This window comes from Mesoplodon densirostris, chromosome 14 (assembly GCF_025265405.1).
Source record: "Mesoplodon densirostris isolate mMesDen1 chromosome 14, mMesDen1 primary haplotype, whole genome shotgun sequence".
Lineage (NCBI taxonomy): Eukaryota > Metazoa > Chordata > Mammalia > Artiodactyla > Ziphiidae > Mesoplodon > Mesoplodon densirostris.
In genome coordinates this window covers 75,175,814-75,198,509 of record NC_082674.1, presented here as the reverse complement: position 1 = coordinate 75,198,509, position 22,696 = coordinate 75,175,814, and the positions used below count along the sequence as shown (strand labels likewise).

The 22,696-nt window shown below is 53.4% G+C and overlaps 1 protein-coding gene across 1 annotated transcript in view; it reads right to left on the bottom strand.

The window, feature by feature from the left end:
* The window catches only part of FAM178B (family with sequence similarity 178 member B), a 96,768-nt gene that overhangs the window by 29,527 nt on the left and 44,545 nt on the right, over positions 1 to 22,696 (bottom strand). The window contains 4 exon segments of the mRNA XM_060116977.1: positions 8,802 to 8,899; positions 9,134 to 9,310; positions 9,592 to 9,681; positions 14,764 to 14,882. Of these exon segments, the coding sequence (XP_059972960.1) occupies positions 8,802 to 8,899; positions 9,134 to 9,310; positions 9,592 to 9,681; positions 14,764 to 14,882 (484 nt within the window).

The following is a 22,696-nucleotide window of genomic DNA, read 5'->3' as shown; positions in this document are numbered from 1 at the left end:
AAGCGAAATAGGAATTATGTGGTGTTCTCTCTTCATCAGTGTTAACGTTTCCCCATCAGCCCAGAACAGCACTCCTCACTTCAAAAATAACTACACAGGGGACTTCCCTGGCAGTCCAGTGGTTTGGACTCCACGCTTCCACTGCAGGGAGCATTGGTTCCACCCCTGGTCAGGGAACTAGGATCCCATATGCCTCGTGCTGTAGCCAAAAGAAAAAAAAAAAAAAAGCAAAAATTACACAGAAGGCCCTTCTACGGGCCTTAGCTTTTCCCACCAATACTGTCACTGGTCTGTGCTATTTCTCCATTTGCCTTACTCATGTCCCTTTCTTTCCCTCTTCCATATCTTTCAAGATCAGAGATCATGCATGAGCTCTGAGTGCAGCCCCTGCACCTCTAGATACTTCCTGCATTTTTCCTCATTGGGTCCATTTGCAAACCATGTTCAAAGTTTTATTGCAGGATGTCTCTAGCCCCCCTGAACCATTTTTCTTTTTGGAATCTGCTACTAAAAAGCTCTCACTCTCTCTACTCTTTCTGAAATCTGCCCTCCAGAAGCAAGCACTCCACAAGCAGGCTCCCCGAGCCCCTCCTCCATGCCAAGGTCCAAGGACCCAGCAAGCAAAGTCACGGCTCTTGTCCTCACGACGCTCACAGCCCAAGGGGTCAGCAAGGGGCAACAACAACCAGGGCTCTGCATCCGGAGGTTTCTCCAAAGAGGAGATGCCTCATCTGAGCCTAGTCTTGGGGGTGAGGAAATGTCAACCAGGCGAAGAAGAAGAGGAAGATAGGGAAAGAGGCTTCTCTAGGAAGAGGGAACAGAGGTTGAAAAGTTCAAGACAAATGCTCATCATGGGTTTGGGTAGCCGCACAGTTTCAGGATATGGCTGGAGTGTGGAAGCCTGTGAGGGGACGTGGCGGGGAGAAGGCAGGCTTGGGAAAGTAGGCACGAAAGCCCTCGTACACCAGGCTGTGCTGTTTGAATTTCATCCTGAGCATAGAAGCCTGAAGGATTTTAAGCAGAGGAGTGACAGGGCCAGATGTGCATTAGAAGGAAGAGGCCACCGCTGGACAGAGTGGGGATGGCTCACATGGGAGAGAGCCTGGAAGGAGCCAGCTCCGGCCCCCTGGCAGACGTCCAGGGGTGCCGTCCTGAGAGCCTGAGCCACCGTGGCACCGGAGGGTGATGTGGAGAGGTAACTGTCATGGGAGGTGGGGATGCCTGAAGGGACAGAAAGTGCCCACAGACACCCCCACCCAGGCTTCAGGCCATGGGCAGATGCCATCACAGGGCCATGGAAGACAGGAGGAGGTGGTCCCCCTTGGAAGACGGTGACTTCTGTTTCACATGTGCTGAATTTGAAATACTTCCCACTCGGATCTGGTGCTGAGCAGAAAAGTCTGGCCAGAGGTATTGACTCGGGAGCCCCTGGCGCGAAGTTGGGGTTGAAGCCATGGAAGTGGCTGAGATGGGGTCCTGGGTGGAGTCCCAAGGAGCTGGACTCTGAAACGGAGATAAGTGTGCATGGAATTTATGGCAGGAGTGGGGTATAAGGGTGCTCTTGGCATCACTCCTATCAGGGGGTGGAGGAAGCAGGTCTGGGCCAGGGGGCAAGCCAGGCTGCGGTGCAGTCACCGCAAAGACCTCAGCCGACCCCGCAAGGGGCTCTGGAGCCGGCAGGGTCCCCGCCTCTCAGAGACATGCAGGGTTGAGGCAGCGGCAGCCCGTTGCACCCCCGGCCCCGGGCTGCTCCCAAGGAAGGGGCCCAGCCAACCCCCCGCAGAGGCAGCTCGACCCTCCCAGCAGCTGGGGAGAGGCACCCGAGTCCTGCAAGGGGGCAGTGTGGACAGAGCCCCGCCCACAAAGCCCCCCCGAGGCTGTGCCAAGGGACCAGAGAGGAGGGGCTGGGGCAGGACTCTGAGGCCAACCAAGGCTCGGGGAGCAGCGGAGGGGCCACCGAGGATGGCACTTGAGCGGGAGGAGCCTGAGGAGGGGAGGGTACCAGGAAAACCACACCGTGCAGCCAGCCAAGGCGAAGACGGGAAGCTTGCACACGAGGACAGGCCATTAGGTCACTGGGGACAAAGCGCTTTAGGAGGACTGGGCCGGCGCCTCGACTCCCACTGCCCCCACCCAACACACAAACAGCCACTCCTAAAGGGGAGCGAGCTCCTGCTCAGCCACCAGCCCGCATGTTCCTGGCTTCATGGGGACCCTCGGCTGTCCTCCCAGCTCCAGCCATGGTCCCTTGACCCCTGGACATGACTTTCCTCTTGCCTCTTGTTCCTCCCGATTTTGAACCCTTATGAAATCTTGAGGGTCTGGGGCCTTGGTGGACTCCTTCTAGAATGTTCTCGACTTGTCCGCCTCCAGAGGCCCGACTGTCTCTTTTCTCAGGTGAGAACTCCCTCTGAGACACTCTGAGCTCTGAAGAACCCCCGTGTCCCGGGTGGGCAGGGTTTGGACAAGGAGAAGGAGAGAGCTCGGGGTGGAGAGCGTGGACAGCAGCAGCAGCTGCAGGGAGGGGTGGGTGGAGACGGACCTGCCGTTCGAAGGCAGGAGACACACAGAGCATATTTCTTTGCTGACAGAAAGAGCCAGTAGAGAATAAAAAGCTGAAGGTATAAGGACGAGCAAGGATGATAAAGAAGGAAGGTTCCGGAAAAGGCAGGACTGCTGAGATCCTGAATGTGGAGGAGGGACCAGGAGGAAACACGGGGGTGAGAGCTGTGGGTCCACGGGGCGTGTGTGCGGGGGCAGCAGTCATCCTGTGGAGAGAGAAGGGGCCCCGCGGTTTGCTGGGAGGGCAGAGGTGTCTCCAGCAGGAAGCCTGGTGGAGCCTGGAATCTGCTGAGGGCCCCCAGGAGGCTGGCTGGCAACTCAGGGCGGCTCCTGGGCGGCCTGAAGGGGTCAGGGGCCGATGGGGGGAACCAGGGAATGTGGTAGCACCACGCCACGTGGCCATGCAGTTTTCAGGGTGGGCAGATCTGAAGAACGCGCAAGAAAGGGAGTTAACAGTGGAGCGAGGGATCTAGGAAGCGAAGCCGGGAGAGGCTGATGGGCTGGGAGAAGATGAAGCGGTCCGGGGCCTTGCAAGGACCCTCTGCCCACCCGGGGCGGCAGCGTGGAACCCAGAGGGAAGCGAGGAGGGCTCCGGGGAGCTCTGGTGCGCCCGCACCTGTCACTACTCTCATCCCTGGGGCAAACAGCTGGTGACTTTGAAGGCTGCTTTCTCCCGGGGCTGCCTTCTCCTCCCTCGTGACCAGGAATCCGCTTAAGCTGGTGTCACTTCCCCTCTACTTCCAGGGCCACGGTGAGGCAGCCCCCGTGGGACATTTAATAAACTTTCGCAGGTGGTGAAGGAGGGTCCCGAGCCTGGGAACCTCAGCTTTCAGGGGCAGCTCCCTCCCGACAGGGCCCGTGGGAGCTGCCGCAGAGGCTTGCGCGGACATGCGCTCTCCCCAGCAGCTCCTGGAGCCACCCCAGAGGGGCAGAGTCCCAAGACAGACTTTCCTCCAAGAGCCTCCTCTTCCCTCCAAGAGCCTCCTCTTCCCATTGGCCCCATTTCAGGTGCTTTGCTCTAGTCTGTACTTTCATTTTTCACGGTTACGCTCAACTTCGCCTCACAGTGCATCCCTTGAAGTCTTGGTCAACCAGGTGGGGAGGGGGCGGGGGTCACACCCGTGTTGGCGGGGGTTCTCGCTCTGTGCTTAACCGGTCAGCAGGCAGGCAGACGAAGAAAGTGGCAGCCCATCGTACAACAACACGCCCTCCTTCCTGGGGTCAGTCTGGGCACTGAGCCCAGTGGGGCAGCCGCCAGCGAGGGGAGAACAAGGCCACCACCACGGGGACGCTGCGGAGGGGGCGGCTCACTAAAGAGCACAGTGAATACAGGGCAGCTGCGCAAAAGCATTAGAAGCTCTTTCCGATCCAGTTTGGAACAGCGGCCAAAACCTACGCTGAAGTGGACAGGAGGGCGGGGAGGACAAGCCATAAGCACAGATGAGAAATGGGGACAAGGCTAGGTGGTACAGGCACGGGGGAGGGGGAGGGGCAGGTGTTCTAGAGGTACTCCTTGGTGCCTTTTGAATTTTGTTCTGAGTGCTTTATCTACTTAGAAAAAGAAATAACATTTCTAAGTAAATGAATACATACCACCCGTCCCTATGATGAGCCCTCTTTCCCAGCAACGGGTCTCGGCAGGAGGTTTTACCCTAGTTGGTGTGTCTGTTTGAAAGCAGGTGAGGCCGTTCCATTATATTCACTATGAGCATTTAAGGAGCATCTACCGAGGGCCCTCCAGCTATAAAAAAGATACCCTCAGAAAGACACTGATTCCTGATATCACAGTTTGGCTAACAGATGAACGATGTCATAAATTGAGGATTTGACACAGGTAGTTTCAAATCTGTTGGGAAATGGTGGATTACTAAGACAGAAGAAAATTGGTGTTGGGTCACTGGCTCTTTGGGGGCGGGAAAAATCAAGTTAGATCTCTGTCTCATACCTACAAAAAATAGATTCCAGATGGGATTAAGAGCCAAGAGAAACAAAGTTATATAAGTGCTGAAAGAAAATAGAACACAATATTTTTATGCTCTTGGGGGTGGGGAAGGCCTTCCTTTTCAAGATAGAAAGATTCAGTTACAATCAACTCTCTGTACTATCCATGTACCTTTTCTGTGAATCTAAATCTATTCTGAAACTAAACGTTTATTGAAGGGACTTCCCCGGTGGCTCAGTGGTTAAGAATCCTCCTGCCAATGCAGGGGACACGGGTTCGAGCCCTGGTCCGGGAAGATCCCACATGCCTCAGAGCAACTGAGCTCGTGCGCCACAACTACTGAGCCTGCGCTCTAGAGCCCGCAAGCCACGACTACTGAGCCCGCGTGCCACAACTACTGAAGCCCACGTGCCTGGAGCCTGTGCTCCACAACAAGAGAAGTCACCGTGATGTGAAGCCCGCGCACTGCAACGAAGAGTGGCCCGCGCTCGCCGCAACTAGAGAAAGCCTGCATGCAGCAACGAAGACCCAACACAGCCAAAAATAAATTAAAAAAAAAAAAGTTTATTAAAAAAGGGAAAGAAAATCAGTTCACGGAAGGATATACACAAAGGTTTAAAAAGGACAATTTACAGACTTAGGAGAAAACACGGTGTCCAAAATGTAATAAGTTGCTTATAAATCAATATAATTAAGAAGAAGAAAAATTACCTGATAGAAAAATGGGCGAGATATCAAGAGGTAATTTACACCAAGAGAAACACAAAAGGCCAATAAACATAGGAAAAGATTCTCAATTTCACTGGCAATCAGGGAAATGAAAATTAGAACCACAGGAAGAGATTTTTCACTTACCAGATTAATTAAAACTTAAAACTGAGACTACACGGTGTTAATGAGAATGTGGAGAAACAGGCACTTTCATGTCTGTTATTGATTAGTACAGCTTCTTTTGTGGAGGCCAAATTTTAAATATACATACTTTAGGACTGCAATTTCAAAGAACTTATCTTATAGAAATATTTGGATAGATGCACAAAGCTTGTATCTTGGACAAATATCCAGAACAGGGGACTGGTTGCATGCACACTAGGGAATACTATGCAGCTATGGAAAAGAATGAGGCTCATCTCACACACACACACATATGTGCAGGCACGCCTCGGAGATATTACAAGTTTGGTGCCAGACCACCACAACAAAGCAAGTATTACAATAAAGCAAGTCACATGAATTTTTTGATTTCCCAGTGCATGTAAAAGTTGTGTTTAAACCTACAGACTGGGAGAAAATATTTGCAAGCGATGTGACTGACAGGACCTAATTTGCAAATTATACAAACAGCTCCTACTGTTTAGCAGTAACAAGAAAAACAAACAACCCAATCAAAAAATGGGCAGAAGACCTAAATAGAGATTTTTCCAAAGAAGACATACAGATGGCCAACAGGCACATGCAAAGATGCCCATCATCGCTAATTACTAGAGAAATGCAAATCAGAACTACAATGAGGTACCACCTCACACTGGTCAGAATGGCCATCGTTAAAAAGTCTACAAATAATAAATGCTGGAGAGGGTGTGGAGAAAAGGGAACCCTCCTGCACTGTTGGTGGGAATGTAAGCTGGTGCAGCCACTATGGAAAAGAGTATGGAGGCTCCTCAAAAAATTAAAAATTGAATTGCCATATGATCCAGCAATCCCACTCCTGGGCATATACCAGACAAAACTATAATTCGAAAAGATACATGCACCCCTATGTTCACAGTAGCACTATTTACAATAGCCAAGACATGGAAGCAATATAAATGTCCATCGACAGATGAATCGGTAAAGAAGATATGGTACATATATACAATGGAATATTACTCAGCCATTAAAAAAATAATAAAATAATACCATTTGCAGCAACATGGATGGGCCTAAAGATTATCATACTAAGTGAAGTAGGTCAGAAAGAGAAAAACAAATACCATATGATATCACTTACATCTAAAATACATATATACAAAACATATCTACAAAATAAACATATTTACAAAAAAACCTGACTCACAGACAGAGAACAGACTTGTGGCTGACAAAGGGGAGGGGTGGGAAAGGGAAGGATTGGGAGTTTGGGATTAGCAGATGCAAACTATTGTATATAGAATGGATAAACAACAAGGTACCACGACACAGGGAACTATACTCAATATCCATAATAGAAAAGATTATGAAAAAGAAAATATATGTGTATAACTGAATCACTTTGCTGTACAGCAGAAATTAACCACAACATTGTAAATAAACTATACTTCAATAAAAATTTTTTTTAAAGTTATGTTTACACTATACGGTAGTCTATTAAGTACGCAGTAGCATTATGTCTGAAATAACAGTGTATATACCTTAATTAAAAAACACCTCGTTAAAAAATGCTGACCATCATCTGAGCCTTCAGTGAGTCCTAATCTTTTCACAATAGTAACGTCAAAGATCACTGATCACAGACCACCATCACAAACCTAATAACGAAAAAGTTCGCAATATTCTGAGAATTACCAAAATGCGACAAAGAGACACGAGGTAAGCAACTGATGCTGGAAAAATGGCACTGACAGACTTGCTCGATGCAGGATTGCCACAACGCTTCATTTGTACAAAAACACACAATATTTGTGAAGTGCAATAAAGCGAAGCACAGTGAAATGCGGTCTGCCTGTATTTATAAACATTTACATACATGTGAATATATATACATATAAAAGGACGTAGAACAAATACAAATCACATGGCCTGGTTGGAGCAAATGGGAAACTGGGGCTGGACCACATGGGGCCTTGGAGACCAAGCTAAGGTGTTTGCACTTGGCCGTGCAGGCGACAGCAAGCAAGGCAAGGCAGAGACATGATAATCCCATGTACCTGCAGAGCAAACAGCCTTTGAAGGAGGAGCCAGGGACAGAATGTCACTGCCATCATCCAGGTGAGAGATGGTGAGATGAAAGCAGAAGGGGGCGGGAAGGAGGTAGCTGATTTAAAGTGACCCAGACGAGGTCCCTGCTTTTGTGGAGCTGACAGAGAGAGGCAACTAGAAGCAAGGATTTAGGATGTGGAAGGCAGAATGGACAGGATTTCGGGATGAACAGGGATAATGAGGTGGGGACGGGAAAGCCCTCCAGGACTGCCATTTCTGACGCATGCATCACCTAAAGGTCTTAGACAGAGCTTCGAGAAGCCCAGTTCTTTCAAATACACAGCAAAAGCTTTCCTTTCAGGACTGTGGAAAGGCCTCCTCTCTTCCAGCCAGATTCACAGGAAAGAGATCGAGCTTCCCATCTTAGGCTTGAAGTTGAGCTCAGCACGTTTGCTGAGGACAGGAGTCTAAGCAGAACTCTAAGCCTGCTCCCAGAAGCTTCCCCTGGGGAGGGAGTTGCAGGGGGGTGGCCCCGGTGGAGAGTGACTGTGTGGGTACCTGTGAAGGGTCTTCCTGGAGGGGGCCAGGACAGGCCTGGTTGGAAGGGTGGGAAGGGGTGTCATTCTAGGTGGGACGAGCTGCAGATGGAGGGCTGGAGAGGAGAGGAGGGGACCTGGGGAGTGGTCTGCACAGGGAAGGGCAAAGGACTCCTTGCGGCTGTGGCCTCAAGTGGGAGAAGGAAGGAGGGGAGAGGGGAGAGACTGGGGCAGGTCCAGCGAATGGGTCTTATCTCCCTGCGGGCTGAGTTTGTTTGTTCACCTCGTTTGTTCATTTGAAAAGAATTTACAAAGTGCCAACAGCAATGCCAGGCACTGTTCTGGACGTGCGGTGATATGGCAGTGACCCCAATAAGGGACCTGCTCTCCTGGAAGTGACAAGGAGGAGAGGCAGCCATGAACAAGGAACAAACAGTAAGAAAATTTCTGGCAGAGATCAATACTGTCCAGAAAATAAAACAGAATGATGAATGGAGGGTTTGAGAGGGGGGTGGGAGCGGGGAGTGATCAAGAGACCACACACAGCTGAGCTCTGAATGACAGAAGGAGCCCTCCCTCCACTGAGGACCGGGGAGGGAGCCGCGAAGAAGGGTGGGTGGGGATGCTGCAGGTCTGAGGCGAATTGTACAAGGCGACGGTTTTGCTAAGAAGACCGTGTTCCGTTTGTAATGAACTCATTAGTGAGCTGTATTCTTAGTTCTTTCTCCTGGGTTTTTGACTTTGGGCGGGACGGGGAGGTTTGTGGGGACGGATGGGGCGGACTGTGGATCGCCCACGGGGGGTGAGCACAGGTACGGGGATAAGCCTCAGGTTGGGGGAGACAGAGGTGGAGAAGCACCCACCTGCTCCGGGGCGTCACGTCCAGGAAGAGCTGCACAAGCGCCAGCAGGTTGTGGTGGTGATCAGATGCCCGGCTCAGGGCACAGCACAGCTGCCGGAGCTGTGGGGACAGCGGGCATCAAGGTAGGCTGGGGGGACGTGGCCCGCCTTCCACCCTGACCTCCCTACCAGCCCACTGTGGCGGGGGGGGATGTCTGGAGAGTACGAGGGTGGGTCGTGGAGGCCAGGTAAGGGAGGGAGCAGCGCTGTCCCCACCTGGGGCACTCTAGGGGCCGTGAGAGAGCATTTGTGGTGAGGCTGGGGGCTTGGGCTTGGGCCCAGGGGTCTGCCGTACCTTCCCCGGCCACTCCTGGATGCTGTCCAGCAGCAGAAGCAGGAGCTGCTGGAGGTCGGTCTTGGGCATCAGGCGAAGCCCCACGTCCAAGCCGGCTCGGCACAGCAGCTCAATCAGGCCCAAGAGGCTCCCATCGGCGTAGGCCCCTGGCTGGGCCTGCACGCACAGCGTCAGGAACTGGAGAGCAGAGGGAGCACTAGGGCAGGGGCGCCTCCCTGGCACTGTGAGCCCAGGGCCCCGCTGGGAAGGAACTGAGAAAAATGGGGAGGTCTGGAGTCGAGGCCCCTGGGGTCGTCAGGGGCAGGCGCCGGTGTGGAGGGCGCAGGCGTGGAGAGCACGGGCTTCTGTGGCATCCCTCCTGGCCGTTGGCACAGTGCCTGCGGTGATGCTCAGCGGTATTCACTGAATTAGATGCTGAATAGGTCTGGACTGCGAGCAGAGGGATGGGTGGGGCTCACCTTACAGATGTAGCTCAGGCTGCTGTCCAAGGCCGTCTCCTGGGGGGTGTCCTGCTGCTCACTCTGGCTCAGGCTAGCCTCACTTTTAAGCTCGCTGAGGTAAGACAAAAACAAAGGAAAGCAAACAGGAGGAGATGGGCGCAAGGGGAGAAGTGAGGCAGAGAGGGAGGCCGCACTTGCTGGAGAAGAACAGAGAGCCTGTGGATGATCCATTCAGCCTGGGACCCTGATGCCCCGTGTGTGCTGGCCACCCACTGCTGCGTAACAAATGACCCCCAAATGTAGAGGCTTAAAAACAACAGATATGTATCATTCTGTGCAGTTTCTGAGGGTCAAGAATCCAGGAGCAGCGTGGAGGGGCGGGGAAGGGGGGCCGTGTCTGGCTCTGGCTCTCTTGGGAGGCTGCCTCCAAGACGTTGGTGGGGGCACTGCTGTCAGCTTAGGCTTGACTGGGCGGGAGGAGCTGCTTCCCAGCTCACTCAGGGGTCACTGGCCTCAGTCCTCGCCGTGCAGGCCTCTCCACAGGGCTCTGCAACTTGCCCCGGCTTCCCCTGAAGCGAGTGACGTGAGAGAGAGGAGATGCCTGCCTGAGACGGAGGGTGCAGCCTTTCATAACCTAACCTTGGAGGTGACATCACTTCTGCTGATTTCTCCAGGCCACACGGGCCAGCCTGACTTGGGGTGACAGAGAGCTGCACAAGGGGATGAATGCCAGGAGGTGGGGGGGGTCACTGGGGCCTCTTGGGGGTTGGCTCCCCAACGCTGCCGCTCCAGGAAGGCCTCCAGCTTTAGTTTTCTGGGACTTGGAAACCAGAAAATCATTCTCCACTGCCCCCCAAAAGTCTTCCTTAAAAGCACTCTTTGTCCACACAGTTATGGTGAGTCTGCTCATGCACCGAAAAAGACACTATTTTGTAGCTTACGTCAGGTTAGACTCCAAAGTATCTGCAAGTAAGGTGAAATTACAGTATAAGTGGTCCTCGAGAACCCCTCCAAAGATGTCCCACTACCATGCTGTCCACGGACAAGCCCGGGATGGCCAGTTTTCCCCTAGAGGGGAAACAGCCTGGATGAAGTTAGAGGCCAGGGTCGTATTTCCCCTCTTTAAAGACCAGAGTCATACTCAGGGTGGCGAGAGTCCCAGAGGGAGAGAGGCACTAGCCGACAGCAGAGCCACACCACCCTCTGCACAAGCCTCCCAGGCACATGCTCCCTGGAGGAGACACTGATCAGGGGCACCCTCACTAAATGACGCTCTTTCTTTGGGCAAGTGTATGTTGTTGGTTTCAAGTAAGTAAGGTGACTTTATGACAAAGCTCCCTTTGCTGTCTCTTCCACTCCTCCACTCTCACTAACTGGCCTGGAGTTCCTGATAACAGCGGACTCTCTGTAAGTGACGACACCGATGATGAAGACAACACTGTCAATAACAGCCTCCTGTGGAGCCGCCCCGGCCATAGTTCCCCAAGGCTCCGCTCTTCTTTACTTCTTGGTGCTGCTTCTCAGAGGGGAAAAAAAGAAACCCATCTCTAGGCACCCGGGAAACTGGTGTCAACAAACCAAAGTCAGGAGGGGGTGCGGGACAGGACTGGGATCAGACATTCTTCCAGGTTTTAGCATTTATTAGGGCCAGAGTACGAACGGGTGAGGCTGGCGCTCACGCATCTGGGCACACGCTGGGCCTGCGTCAGCGTGTGCAGGGGAGTTCTGGCTTGTACCAGCCCGTGAGCACGCACGGGGCCATGCAAGCGTGGGTGGGAATGTTTTCAGATCTCCCGAAGGGTGGGGGCAGCCTCAGAGCCGACTCTGTGACTCTGCCCAAGAGGAGTGGGCTTTCAGACAGCTTGGAGCTGCTAGTGGGAGGAGGAGTGTAGAAAACGTGCGCTAGGGACGCGTCTTCTCCGAGCTGGGCAGGGGAAGTGTGGCTATGACGAGAGGCCTCTCCTCGCTGGGGAGGAAGGTCAGCCTTCCCAAGCGGACAGGGGAACAGCCTCCCCTGTGCCGCCTCTGCTGGGAACAGCAGGAAACAAATCGGGGTCCTCGTGCCCGGCCTGCCTTTCTGAGGCTCGACTGGGACGTCGGCATCGTGACTGCTGTTCTGGGACGTGGCATCAGCTCATCCCCAGGCCTCCAGCTCGGAGAAGAGGAATTCATAGCCTAGTAAGCCCACTGCTCTCCCAGAGGACTCAGCAGGTGAAGGGCACGTTGAGGGTCCCACCACCAGACTCCACCTGCAAAGCAGCTTCACCCCACCCCTGCCTCCCAGCCTCAACACAGGCTTGGCGGAGTTAGGGCTCTCGGCCCTTGGCCAGCAGCCAGGAGCTGGAGTTTGGGCTGCAATGACATTGTTCCACACTCTTAAGAGAGGTACGCCAGCTTCTCTATTTGTTTTCCCCTAGTGCTGTTGGAAAAGCATAATAAAGTGACTCTCTGCACCTGCTCTGAGGGAAGACTGTAAGGGAAGCTACAAGCACGGCCGCCACCATAACCGAGAGCCCACCACGGGGGCTGCAGGCAGGGTGCTCGCCTCAGGCCTGCACCACCAAACCAGACCAGACCCGTCATCTGGGCTCTGCGTGACCGAGGTCAACGCAATGAAGAGGAATAGATGCTGAGCTAACGGAAAGGGAGGGAGGGGCAAACTTTACTTGGATCGAATTACCCTGCCCCGAGGCAGCCCGTTACCAAACGCCCCCTTTCAGTGGATTAGCTGTCATTTATTTACCCCTTTGGCCTCTGCATCAGGCTGCCCTCTTGGAGAACCAAATGGATGAAGGCTCCTGGCACCAGGCAACAGCAGCAGGCTGCTGGTCTTTAGCGGCCAGCCTTGTGGTCTGACCAGGGCTCTTCACCTGGGCTTTGTAATCAGGGAGCAGCCTTGGAAGACCAGCCACTGCCCCCTCTCTTCCCAAGTGAGACCAGGGGTACCTGACGAAGAGTGTCTGAACAGCCGAGTGGCACGAGCTCCCTCTGAGGATGCCGAGGCTCTGGCCTGCTTCCTATCCGGTGTTCACGTTCTGGTCCCTCCTCTGTTGGCCTTTCTTTCCCAAATATCCTCCTGACTTCTCCCTCCCCAGCCTTATCACTGGGCAGAGGGCTACTCTCTTTGCAACAAGGCAGACATCAGACGATGTGCATGGTCCAGCAGCAGCAGGGCTGTTTCCTTCTGGAAGGAAATCTTGAAGCGTTCAATGAGATGGTGATGAGTTTTAAGGAAATCTGAGATTAGGAACGATTGGTGAAAGACCTGTCTTTCTCACGGCAACGAGCCAGGCAGCCAAGCCAAGCCGTGCACCCACGTGTGCCCTCATTTCCAGTCTTGGCCACTGCAAGGCTTGTGGGTACCCCAGAGGAGCCCCAGGGCATCTGTTCGGCCAGCGGAGCCTTAGATGGTGACATCCCTAGACGTCAACAGAGAAGCACCCGACGTGGAACCGACTGACACGGGATGAGCCTCCGAGGAGGATGATAGAGAGAAGACTGCCTGCCCTGAAGATTCTCCTGTGGCCCGTGGAATCGGGAAGGACGCCACACCCTTGGTGGAAGAGATACCAGAATGTTCTTGGTGTTCCCTGAATAGCCTAGAGCAGGGGTCCCCAACCCCCGGGCTGGTACAGGTCCGAGACCTGTTAGGAACCGGGCCGCACAGCAGGGGGTGAGCGGCAGGCCAGCGGGCGAAGCTTCATCTCTCGCTCCCCGTCGCCCACGGCAGGCTGGCACATGGGCAGAGTATTTACAGCCCAGCAAGTGTGGTTTGGTCTGGTTTGGTTTGGCAGACAATTACCAAACACAGTGGTGGAACAGGTTCTTAAGAAAGCTTTGGCGTTCCCCTAAAGAAACATCCGCCCACCACGGTGCCCTGAGGGCTTGTCGGCAGGAGGGAGGGGGCTCCCACGGCGCAGCCTGTCTGGGGTTCTCAAACCAGCTGCTCAAAGAACTCTCAACAGAGAGTTTGGATGTGCCAAAACTGACACCTGTACAACCCATCCACCCAACACGAGTCGTCTATGTATCATACGGCTCTGTCCCTAGAGGGTGGGGACAAATTAGCATCACTGCCCAGGGCACAAAGGGGGCACCCACGACACAAAGTGGAGCACTGTGGAAATGACATGTAAAATTGTGCCTTGCTGGCCATGAGCTGGTAGTAGGTCATGTGCCAGGAGGGGCTTGGAGACAGACCAGAGAGATTGGGACACGTCTCAGGAGAGGAGGGGCGGCGAGCGCTGAGTCAGGAAGGGGCGGGAACAAATGCCAGTCAGAGCAGCAAGACTCAGCCGTGCCTGGGTCTTCCCGTCGCCTCGAGGCTGTGTTACACGCCGTTCATTCGTGGTGCGAAACTATACTCAGGGGTACCTGTGCGCTGTGATTCCCTCAGACTCTGTGCTTCACCGTTGGGGCTAGAGCCTGAGCTTGGTAACTTCTTTTTTTTAACCTCAAAAAATGCACATAGGGGCTTCCCTGGTGGTGCAGTGGTTGAGAGTCTGCCTGCCGATGCAGGGGACACAGGTTCGTGCCCCGGTCTGGGAGGATCCGACATGCCGCGGAGCAGCTGGGCCCGTGAGCCATGGCCGCTGGGCCTGTGCGTCCGGAGCCTGTGCTCCACAATGGGAGAGGCCACAACAGTGAGAGGCCTGCATACCGCAAAAAAAAAAAAAAAAAAAAAAAAAAAAGCACATAATTTGGGAGTTCCCTGGTGGCCTAGTGGTTAGGATTCCGGGCTTTCACTGCTGTGGCCCGGGTTCAATCCCTGGTCGGGGAACTGAGATCCCACAAGCTGCACAGCATGGCCAAAAAAAAAAAAAAAAAAAGAAAAAAAAAAAGTACATAATTTAAAATAATCACCAGAGGAAATCTTTCCTTTCTCTAACTTGTAAAATGCTTATTGAGCCAAGGCTGGATACCACCAACAATAATGAAAATGGAGCTTTGTACAATGAACGGCCAGGTGTATTACATTTACAGAAAAGGAAATACTTTAGTGTTTCCTAGCATGGACATATGTTTATAAGAGTCTATTTGTGGGGTAATATTTTGTTTTGTTTTGCTTTTTACATTTTTCCTGAGGTGTAATTGGCACTACACATATTTAATGTACACGATTAGATGGGTTTGAACTGCGTTCAGTGGCTGTGGACCGCATGAGGAAGGACCCCGAGGTGGGGGAGGTACTCACCTCCCATCGTGCTGGAGGGGCCCCGGGGGCTGCAAAGCAGGGCTGTGGGTACCCAGGCTGTGGAACGCGGCCGTGACCTCTTGCAGCGAGGGGCACCACAAGCTCATGTCCGCATCTGTCAGGCCAAGGAAGGGCGGGGGGTTAGGGTGGGCACAGCAGGACAGGCCGCACTGTGCCCACAAGCGGGGCTGGTAGCCCCATCCTCGGGCAGCACGGGTGTTATCTGGAGCAGTGAAGCCACCAGTGGTTTCAGATACTTGCTGGCACTTTGGGAACCTGGACATTCATTCTCCCGTCTTCAAGCTATGGCCACCTTGACATGCAAGGGACCGGGGAGGACGGCACACTGACCATCTCCACCAGGCAGCCGTTGGGGCACTGAGCTGCCCCGAGCTGAGCCAGATGCCAAGTCCTGAACCAGAGGCCTGGAGACAGCAAGACTCTGGAGACACCAGGCTCCGCGGCCCTGGGCTCTCTGCCACCAAGGGCTGAGGCCAGCTCTGCACCTACTGCGGACTCAGCAGCGCCTTGGTGGCAAAGTCTGGGCACTCCCAGGTCCACCGTCCCTGCCAGGGGCCCTCCTTGCAGCCCGGGAACGCATCTTCTCAGCAAGCTCGAGCTTCGAGGACATTCTCTCTTAACAAGACATGAACGATAATCTGACCACATCAACGAAGGGGAAAAACCTTACAGACTGAGGGCCTTTTCTCCTGTCAGGCTATTTAAGGATATTTTCTGAACCGGGAGAATAGAGAAATAACAGGCAACGCGGTGGAGCGTATTTCCCAGAGACGGCTGCACCTCTGCATCCCACTCCACACGCTCTTCTGCACTGCAGCGTCCACATCGCAGCGCCCACGTCTCCACCCTCTCACCGCTCCACATCATCTTATGTCCTGATTTGATTGCTTCTTGTCTGTCTTTCCCCATTAGAATGTAAATTCCACAAGGACAGGGACTAGGTCTGTGCTGTTCATCCCTGCACACCCAGAGCCTAGAGGAGTGGCCAGTGTGTGGATGGATGGATGGATGGATGGATGGATGGATGGATGGGTGATGAATGAATGATGAATGAATGAACCCATGAACGGAGAGCATCCTACACAAACCTGACCAAGCAGTCCATGACTAAGAGGGAAACTGGAAAAAAAGTCACAAGCTGGCAGCGCTGAGAACGCAGATGAGGGATCTGGCAGCGGGTGAGTTGTGGGAATCAAGAGTGTGGAAGCTGGGCCAGGAGTGCATGAGCAGCTCAGGCTTGAACCTTCCCACCTATGGGCCCCTCTCGATGGACCCCACCATGTCACCAAAGACAAAAAGGTGACCCAGTAGAACCCCTGACCTCAGGGAGCTCAAGTCTAGGAGGGAGAGGAGCCAGGCAGATAAACAAATATAAGAGAGTGTGTTCCTGCAAAAATCTAAGCCGGTGAAAGGTGTGGAGCCTACTCAGGGGAGAGGAAGTTAACTGGGGGCTGGGGGAGGTGGAATGGCAGGTGGGAAGCACACGCCCGGCAAAGGGACAGAAATGACAAAGAGCATGAAAGAGCATGGCACATCCAGCGACCCAAGGCAAGAAACAGGGCGTCCTAAACGAGCTGAGATGTGTCGGCAACGGTCCCGTGCAGCTGCAGAGCCAGCAGACGGTGGAACGGCCGGCGGAGGGTCTGAGTCCCGTCCAGGGACGAGCCTTGGGCCGGTCGGCATCAAGTGTCTCTCTCTGGAAACGTATACGGGTCGAGGCTCACCCAAGTAGTAATGAGACTCTGGGAGGAGGAAAAACCTTCTTGCTTGTTTAGTTTTTTCCTCTTGGGCAGCTTAACAAGTCCGAGAAAGGTAATGCTACCCCTTGCCCGCTACACAAACAAGCTGGGAAGAATGAAGGCTGCAAAACACAATGAGAGAGGACAGTTTCCCTGAGCCTGAGCCATGGGGGACGGTGTGGGTGGCCGGTGACCTTGCCAGGGAGGGGAAGACGGTGTGGCAAGAGAATCACCCGAGGGCAAGGCCTCCAGAGGCCCAGCTGGGCGGCGACATCCTGCCCGCAGCCTTGGACCCGGCCCCCCGCGGCGGCCCCCGCAGGTGCCCCTGAAGCCCCGTGACAGCAGCAGTGCGGACCCCGCCGGCCAGAGGCCCAGCCTGGCCTCGGCCCCTCTCCCCACGCCTCCCCGGCGATTACTCCACACGCCCGCTCCACCCGGGCTGAGGTGTCAGGAGCGGTCACAGAAAGGGGCCTGGGTCACCTCGGGGTCAATCAGTCCCCATCCGACAGCCCGGGAAGTTGGTTAAGTGAGGGCAGGCACCCGAGAGCCCGTAATGAACGCTGCCCGTAAGTAGGCCGTGCGCTCAGCTTTTCCCGAGCACGGTTTGCCCCGAAGGAGGGTTTTCTGGAGAGCTGACACAGAAGAAAAGTCTCGCGAACTCAGCTCCTTTACGCCCACAGCACGGTCATCTGAGGGGATCCCCCGGGGGAGCACCAGGGCCCTGGGCCGTGTCCAATGCCAGCGCCAACGGCCCCGCGCATCTGGGCTCTGTTTATTAACTCTGAGTCTGAAAGCTCTCCTGGGATGGAACTGAGGCTTCGGGGGAAGTCAGGGGAAGAAAGGCATCAGGTCTGAGATAAAAGTGACTTTTCCATCTGCGACTCCCAAGCAGATTTACTTCACGTAACCCACTCTCCTGGCACCATTTCCACTGAATGGGAAAACCACGCACATCCCGAGAACCCTCCTCAGCTCCAGCCGTGCCAGCCCCCCTGCCCGGGCCTGCTCACCCCTTTGTCACACCCACCAGGTCCCATCCTGGGCCTTAGGGGAGCGGAGTCTTCAGACACCGGTCCTTGTCTTCCCCCTCCCCGCCCCCAAATCGAGTTGCTAAGGAGCGTTCCGGGTGTTGCAGGCGCCATCAGACTGGGTCCTGATTCTCTGACACCATCTGAGACCCCTCAGTGCCACATCAGGCGGAGTCCCCGTCAGCCGTAACGGGGGTGCTGGTTCCCAAAGGAACGCAAGCTACCGACCCATCACACACCCGAGTGTGGGTGGGGCTCATAACATTTAGGGGAGGCTTAAAATCATATGGTTTCTTATCCTCCCAACTCTGATTACTTAACTCCCCTCGGCACTCTTGTGTTTAAATTGAAACTTGTTCTACATCACGGGCTTTAGTCAATCAGCTCTAGCCCCCGTCATTTAAAATTGTTATTCAGTCAACAAACAGCAAGTGAACAGCAGGAGATTAAAGTTCTGGTGTCATGGAGCTGAAGGTTTCGTGGGGAAACAGACAATGCTCACGAAAAATAAACATACCGTGCCCGGGTGTGTAAGTGGCGGGTAAGGAAAGGGGTCAGGGTGACGCAGGGCGATGCTAAGGGCAGGCGGAAGAGCCCTGCAGAGACCTGGGTCCAGCCAGGAGCCCGGCGTGTTGGAGCTGGTGCCAGGCCCCCAGGGGTGGGGGACGGCAGGAGGGGACGGGGCCTGGGCCAGAGAGGCCTGGGAGGGGAGGGGAGGGGCCCGGCGCCCAGCCCACAGACCCACCCCTCTGCGGGGCTAGGAGACGTTATCAGAGGGATGATCCGAGTGTGGGGTAGAAACACAAAATCTTACCCAGCCCGCATTTCAAGAACACACACATTTCACTGCCCCAACTACAGCGTGAGCACAGGACAGAGCCCCTCACGGCTTCCCCACAGAGCACCGCCCTGGCGGCGGGACCCTGATGCGCCCTGACCCAGACCCACTCGCTGCTGCTCTGGCCTCTCACGCCCCCTGACTCCCCCTCCAGACCTGCGCTGCCGGCTTTCTTCCTAGTCTCCTTCTTGTTCCTTCTCTGCTGGGCAACCCGCCCTGCTGGCCCCTTGTTTTCCCTTTTCTTGCCATTCCCCCGGAGCTCAGGCCCTCCCCATGGGGCCCTAGAGCCTCCCTGCCTACCTCGCTGTATGTAACGCAGCGGGCACCCACCCCTCCACACACCTCCCTCACCACACACCACGCTACTCACACACATCCCCACACAAGTACCGACACGCCCCACTACACAGACGCGTGCACACACCACCCATTCACACACACACACACACACACACACACAGGCTCTGTCAGCCCCTGGTCTGCTGATCCACGAGCTGAGGGTGTGTACAGGGCAGGTGATGCCGTCCCCAGGCCACCTCTCCTCTCCCCAGCCCTCTGTAACTCACACCACTGCCCTGTGTCACCTAACACCGTTGAGCATTCCAGGCCCTGTGTGTAGGACAGACCTGCACTGAGCCAAACCACTGAACCTATGGTATCTGCTAGAATTAGATTCAGCTGCAAATAACAAAAAGCCCCAAAACAAAACAAAAAACCCACCTGGGCTTAATAAGCTAGAGTTTTATTTCTCTCTGATGAAAAAGAAGCCTGGAGTGGGCGCCACACAGTGGGGACCTGACTGATCTGGGGGACCCTGGGTGACGCTGCTGCTCCACCGTTCTCAGCAGGTGCCTCTCCTTCTCAAGACCACCTGGCAGCCCAGGGTAGCTGCTAGAGGCCCAGTTATTATGTCTCACCTCCAGGCAGCTACTTCCTCACTTTGCTACTTTAGTACACATTCTTGAGTTGTTTTTAAGGATGCAAGGCCTCTTCAGTGTGACTCAGGAAGGCAGCAGCAAACTACCCTCTCAAGTTTCAAAAGCACGAATTTGAGACTGATTCAGACTCAACCAAAGACCTCCCAGTAACGTCCCTGAATGCATGGCCCACCGGTTCTCTCTCACTTTGGATTTCTGAACCTGCAGTTTTGGGAATGGTCCTGACCTCTGGAATAAAATGAAACAGAAGACACTAGGGACTTCCCTGGTGGCGCAGTGGTTAAGAATCCTCCTGCCAATGCAGGGGACACGGGTTCGAGCCCTGGTCCGGGAAGATCCCACATGCCGTGGAGCAACTAAGCCCGTGCACCACAACTACTGAGCCTGCGCTCTAGAGCCCGAGAGCCACAACTACTGAAGCCCGCGCGCCTAGAGCCCGTGCTCCGCAACAAGAGAAGCCACCGCCATGAGAAGCTCGCGCACCACAACGAAGAGTAGCCCCCGCTCACCGCAACTAGAGAAAGCCCGTGCACAGCAATGAGGACGCAATGCAGCCAAAAAAAAAAAAAAAAAAAAATCCAAAAAACAACAACAGAAGAAAAGTCTTCCACACACAGCACCTTGGGCAGCAGACAGTCTAAGGGAAGGTGGTGTCCGCGGTATGTTCTGGATCAGGGGCCCAGCTAAGCGCCTAGTGCAGTGGTTCTCAGACTTGTCTGCACAGTTTGGAATCACTTGGGAGCAGCTTCAAAAATCGCTGCCACCTGTGTCCCACCCCCAGTGACTGTGGTTTAATGAGGGTGGGTGTGGCTTGGGCTCTGGAATTTTTAAGAATTCCCAAGTGATTCTGATACCAGCCAAGTTCGGAAACCACTGAGCTAAGGAAAGCCGTGGCCCTCACACCAGAGCGGAACCCTGGGGCCCATCCTCACTTGCTCTGGCTGATAATGCGGGCGGGGGAGAGGGAGGAATGAAAGGAAGGCAGCCCCAGTTCCGCATCACTCCCAGGGCTCCCCGCCTTGCTCCCAGCCTTGCTCCTAGCCTTTCTCAGCCTGGCCGCACGTCACGGCCACCTGGGAGTTGAAAAAAATCCTGTGCCAGTACTATTCTACGTGTGTTCTGGGAAAGCAAAGCTACGTGAGCCCAGCAGCTCATGGAGCGGCACCCTGTGACCCGGCTGTACAGGTGGTGGGTCAGAGTCAAAGGTCCAGGGAGCAGGGAGATGCCCGCTGAGCTGGGGTAAAGCACGCATGCTGGTCCCCACGGGGCCCGCGGACCCCGTGTCCTGACCTTGGAGGAGCAGACAGGCAGCTCCCCAGCTGACTGACCGCGGGGTTTCAGAGGGCCTGGTGGGGAGAGATGCTGACGTCTGCTGTGGGCAACACACACGGTCCCGGAGACGTGGCCACTCATTCAACGGATATAGTCCACGTCCTACTGTGTACACTCGGCTCATGGAGCTGCCAGGAACGCAAGTGAAGGCTAAAACCAAAACGAGCAAAGACATGATCCCTGAGCTCTGGGGCTCACAGCCCATCGGGAGAGACAATATGAATCAAAGAATCCACACATCAGAGGCTGGGCCTCCAGTCCGGGAGGCTCCAGGGGCTCTGGATGGATTGCTTTCTGCCACTCCAGCTGGAGACTGCCCCGCCCTCCATGGGAGACAGATCAGGTGAGGGGAGGACAACTCCTCGTAAGACTGCGAAGAGTAGAAAGCGTCAACCGGATCTTATAGAACTAAGGGGGTTTTGACTGCTTGAAAACCAGGCGAGGAAACAGAAAAACAAAAACCAACCAGCTGAGAAAAGGCTGAGAGATAAATGGCCAAAACAGAACTACAAAAATTAAGAAGAGGTACAGACAGTATTTAGAACATTTGCGCTGCTTAGTTCCTTCAGTTTCTCTAATGATCTCCGATTTATAAAGAAGTACATTTTTGTTTTGATAACAGCTATCATTTTGAGTATCCCCTGTACACCAGGTGTTTCACACACATAATTGCTGCTAACTGAAAACAACCGTTGGTGCTCAGTGCTGGCTCCTCAGGTGAGAACTGGGCATCTGACTGCCCAATTCCACCTGTGTCCTGATGCCACTCCAACGCTGCTGCAGGGTTTTGCCAAGGGAGTGACTGTCCGACACCCTGACTCCACTCCATCCACCCCATCCTACACGCCATCACCAATCATGCATCCCTGTGTTCCCATGATATGTCGCTGCTCAAAATTTCCAATAATGAGTCTGCCCAGAGCTCCAATCAAAGAATGCTTTTGCTGGTCTCCAAACTTTTTTTTTTTTTTTTAACTGGAGTATAGTTGCTTTACAATATTGTGTTAGTTTATACTGTACAGCAAAGTGATTCAGCTCTCTATATACATATATCCCCTCTTTTTTGGATTTCCTTCTCATTTAGGTCTGCTGGTCTTCAAACTTTTTTGATGGTACGTATCTGTCATTAAAATTTTTTAAGTTATACCTCCAACAAATACACATTTATAAGCTATGTAATTGCACAGTGATACTAATATGTTATGTATGTGATATAACATATTAAAAAGAGAACTTAAGATGAGCTACAGTGATCTAAGTTTCCACCTTAAGAAACTGGGGGGGGGGCAGTGGGGAGGGAAGCAAATCAAACCCAAAACAAGCAGAAGAAAGGAAATAAAGGTAAGAGCAGAAATCAGTGAAACAGAAACAAAAAACTGTAAGGAAAATAAATGAAACCAAAAGCTAGTTCTTTGAGAAGATCAATAAAGTTGATAAACCTGTGACCTGACTGATCAGGAAGTAGAGAGAAACGCAAATTACCAATATCAGAGTGAGAAAGAGACCATCATTGATTCAACAGACATTAAAAGGATAATAAGGACTTCCCTGGTGGCTCAGTGGTTAAGAATCCATCTGCCAGTGCAGGGGACATGGGTTCAAGCCCTGGTCGGGGAAGATCCCACATGTCTCGGAGCAACTAAGCCCACGTGCCACAACTACTGAGCCTGTGCTCTAGAGCCCTACAAGCCACAACTACTGAAGCCCACGCACCTAATGCAGCCAAAAATAAAATATAAATAAATACATTTTAAAAAAGGATAATAAGAGAATATTATGAAAAAGTCTATATCAATAAATTTGACAGTTAAGATGAATGGACACAGACAACAAAGCTTACTTAAGAAGAAACAGATATCATAAATAACCATATATATATTTTTAAAAATCAGACTTGTAGTTTAAAATCTTCCCACAATGAAACAAAGCTCAGAAGGCTTCACTGGCTAATTTTACCAAACATTTAAGGAAGAAATAATACCAGTTCTACAGAAACTCTTCCAGAAAATTGAGGAGGAGGGAATACTTCTTAA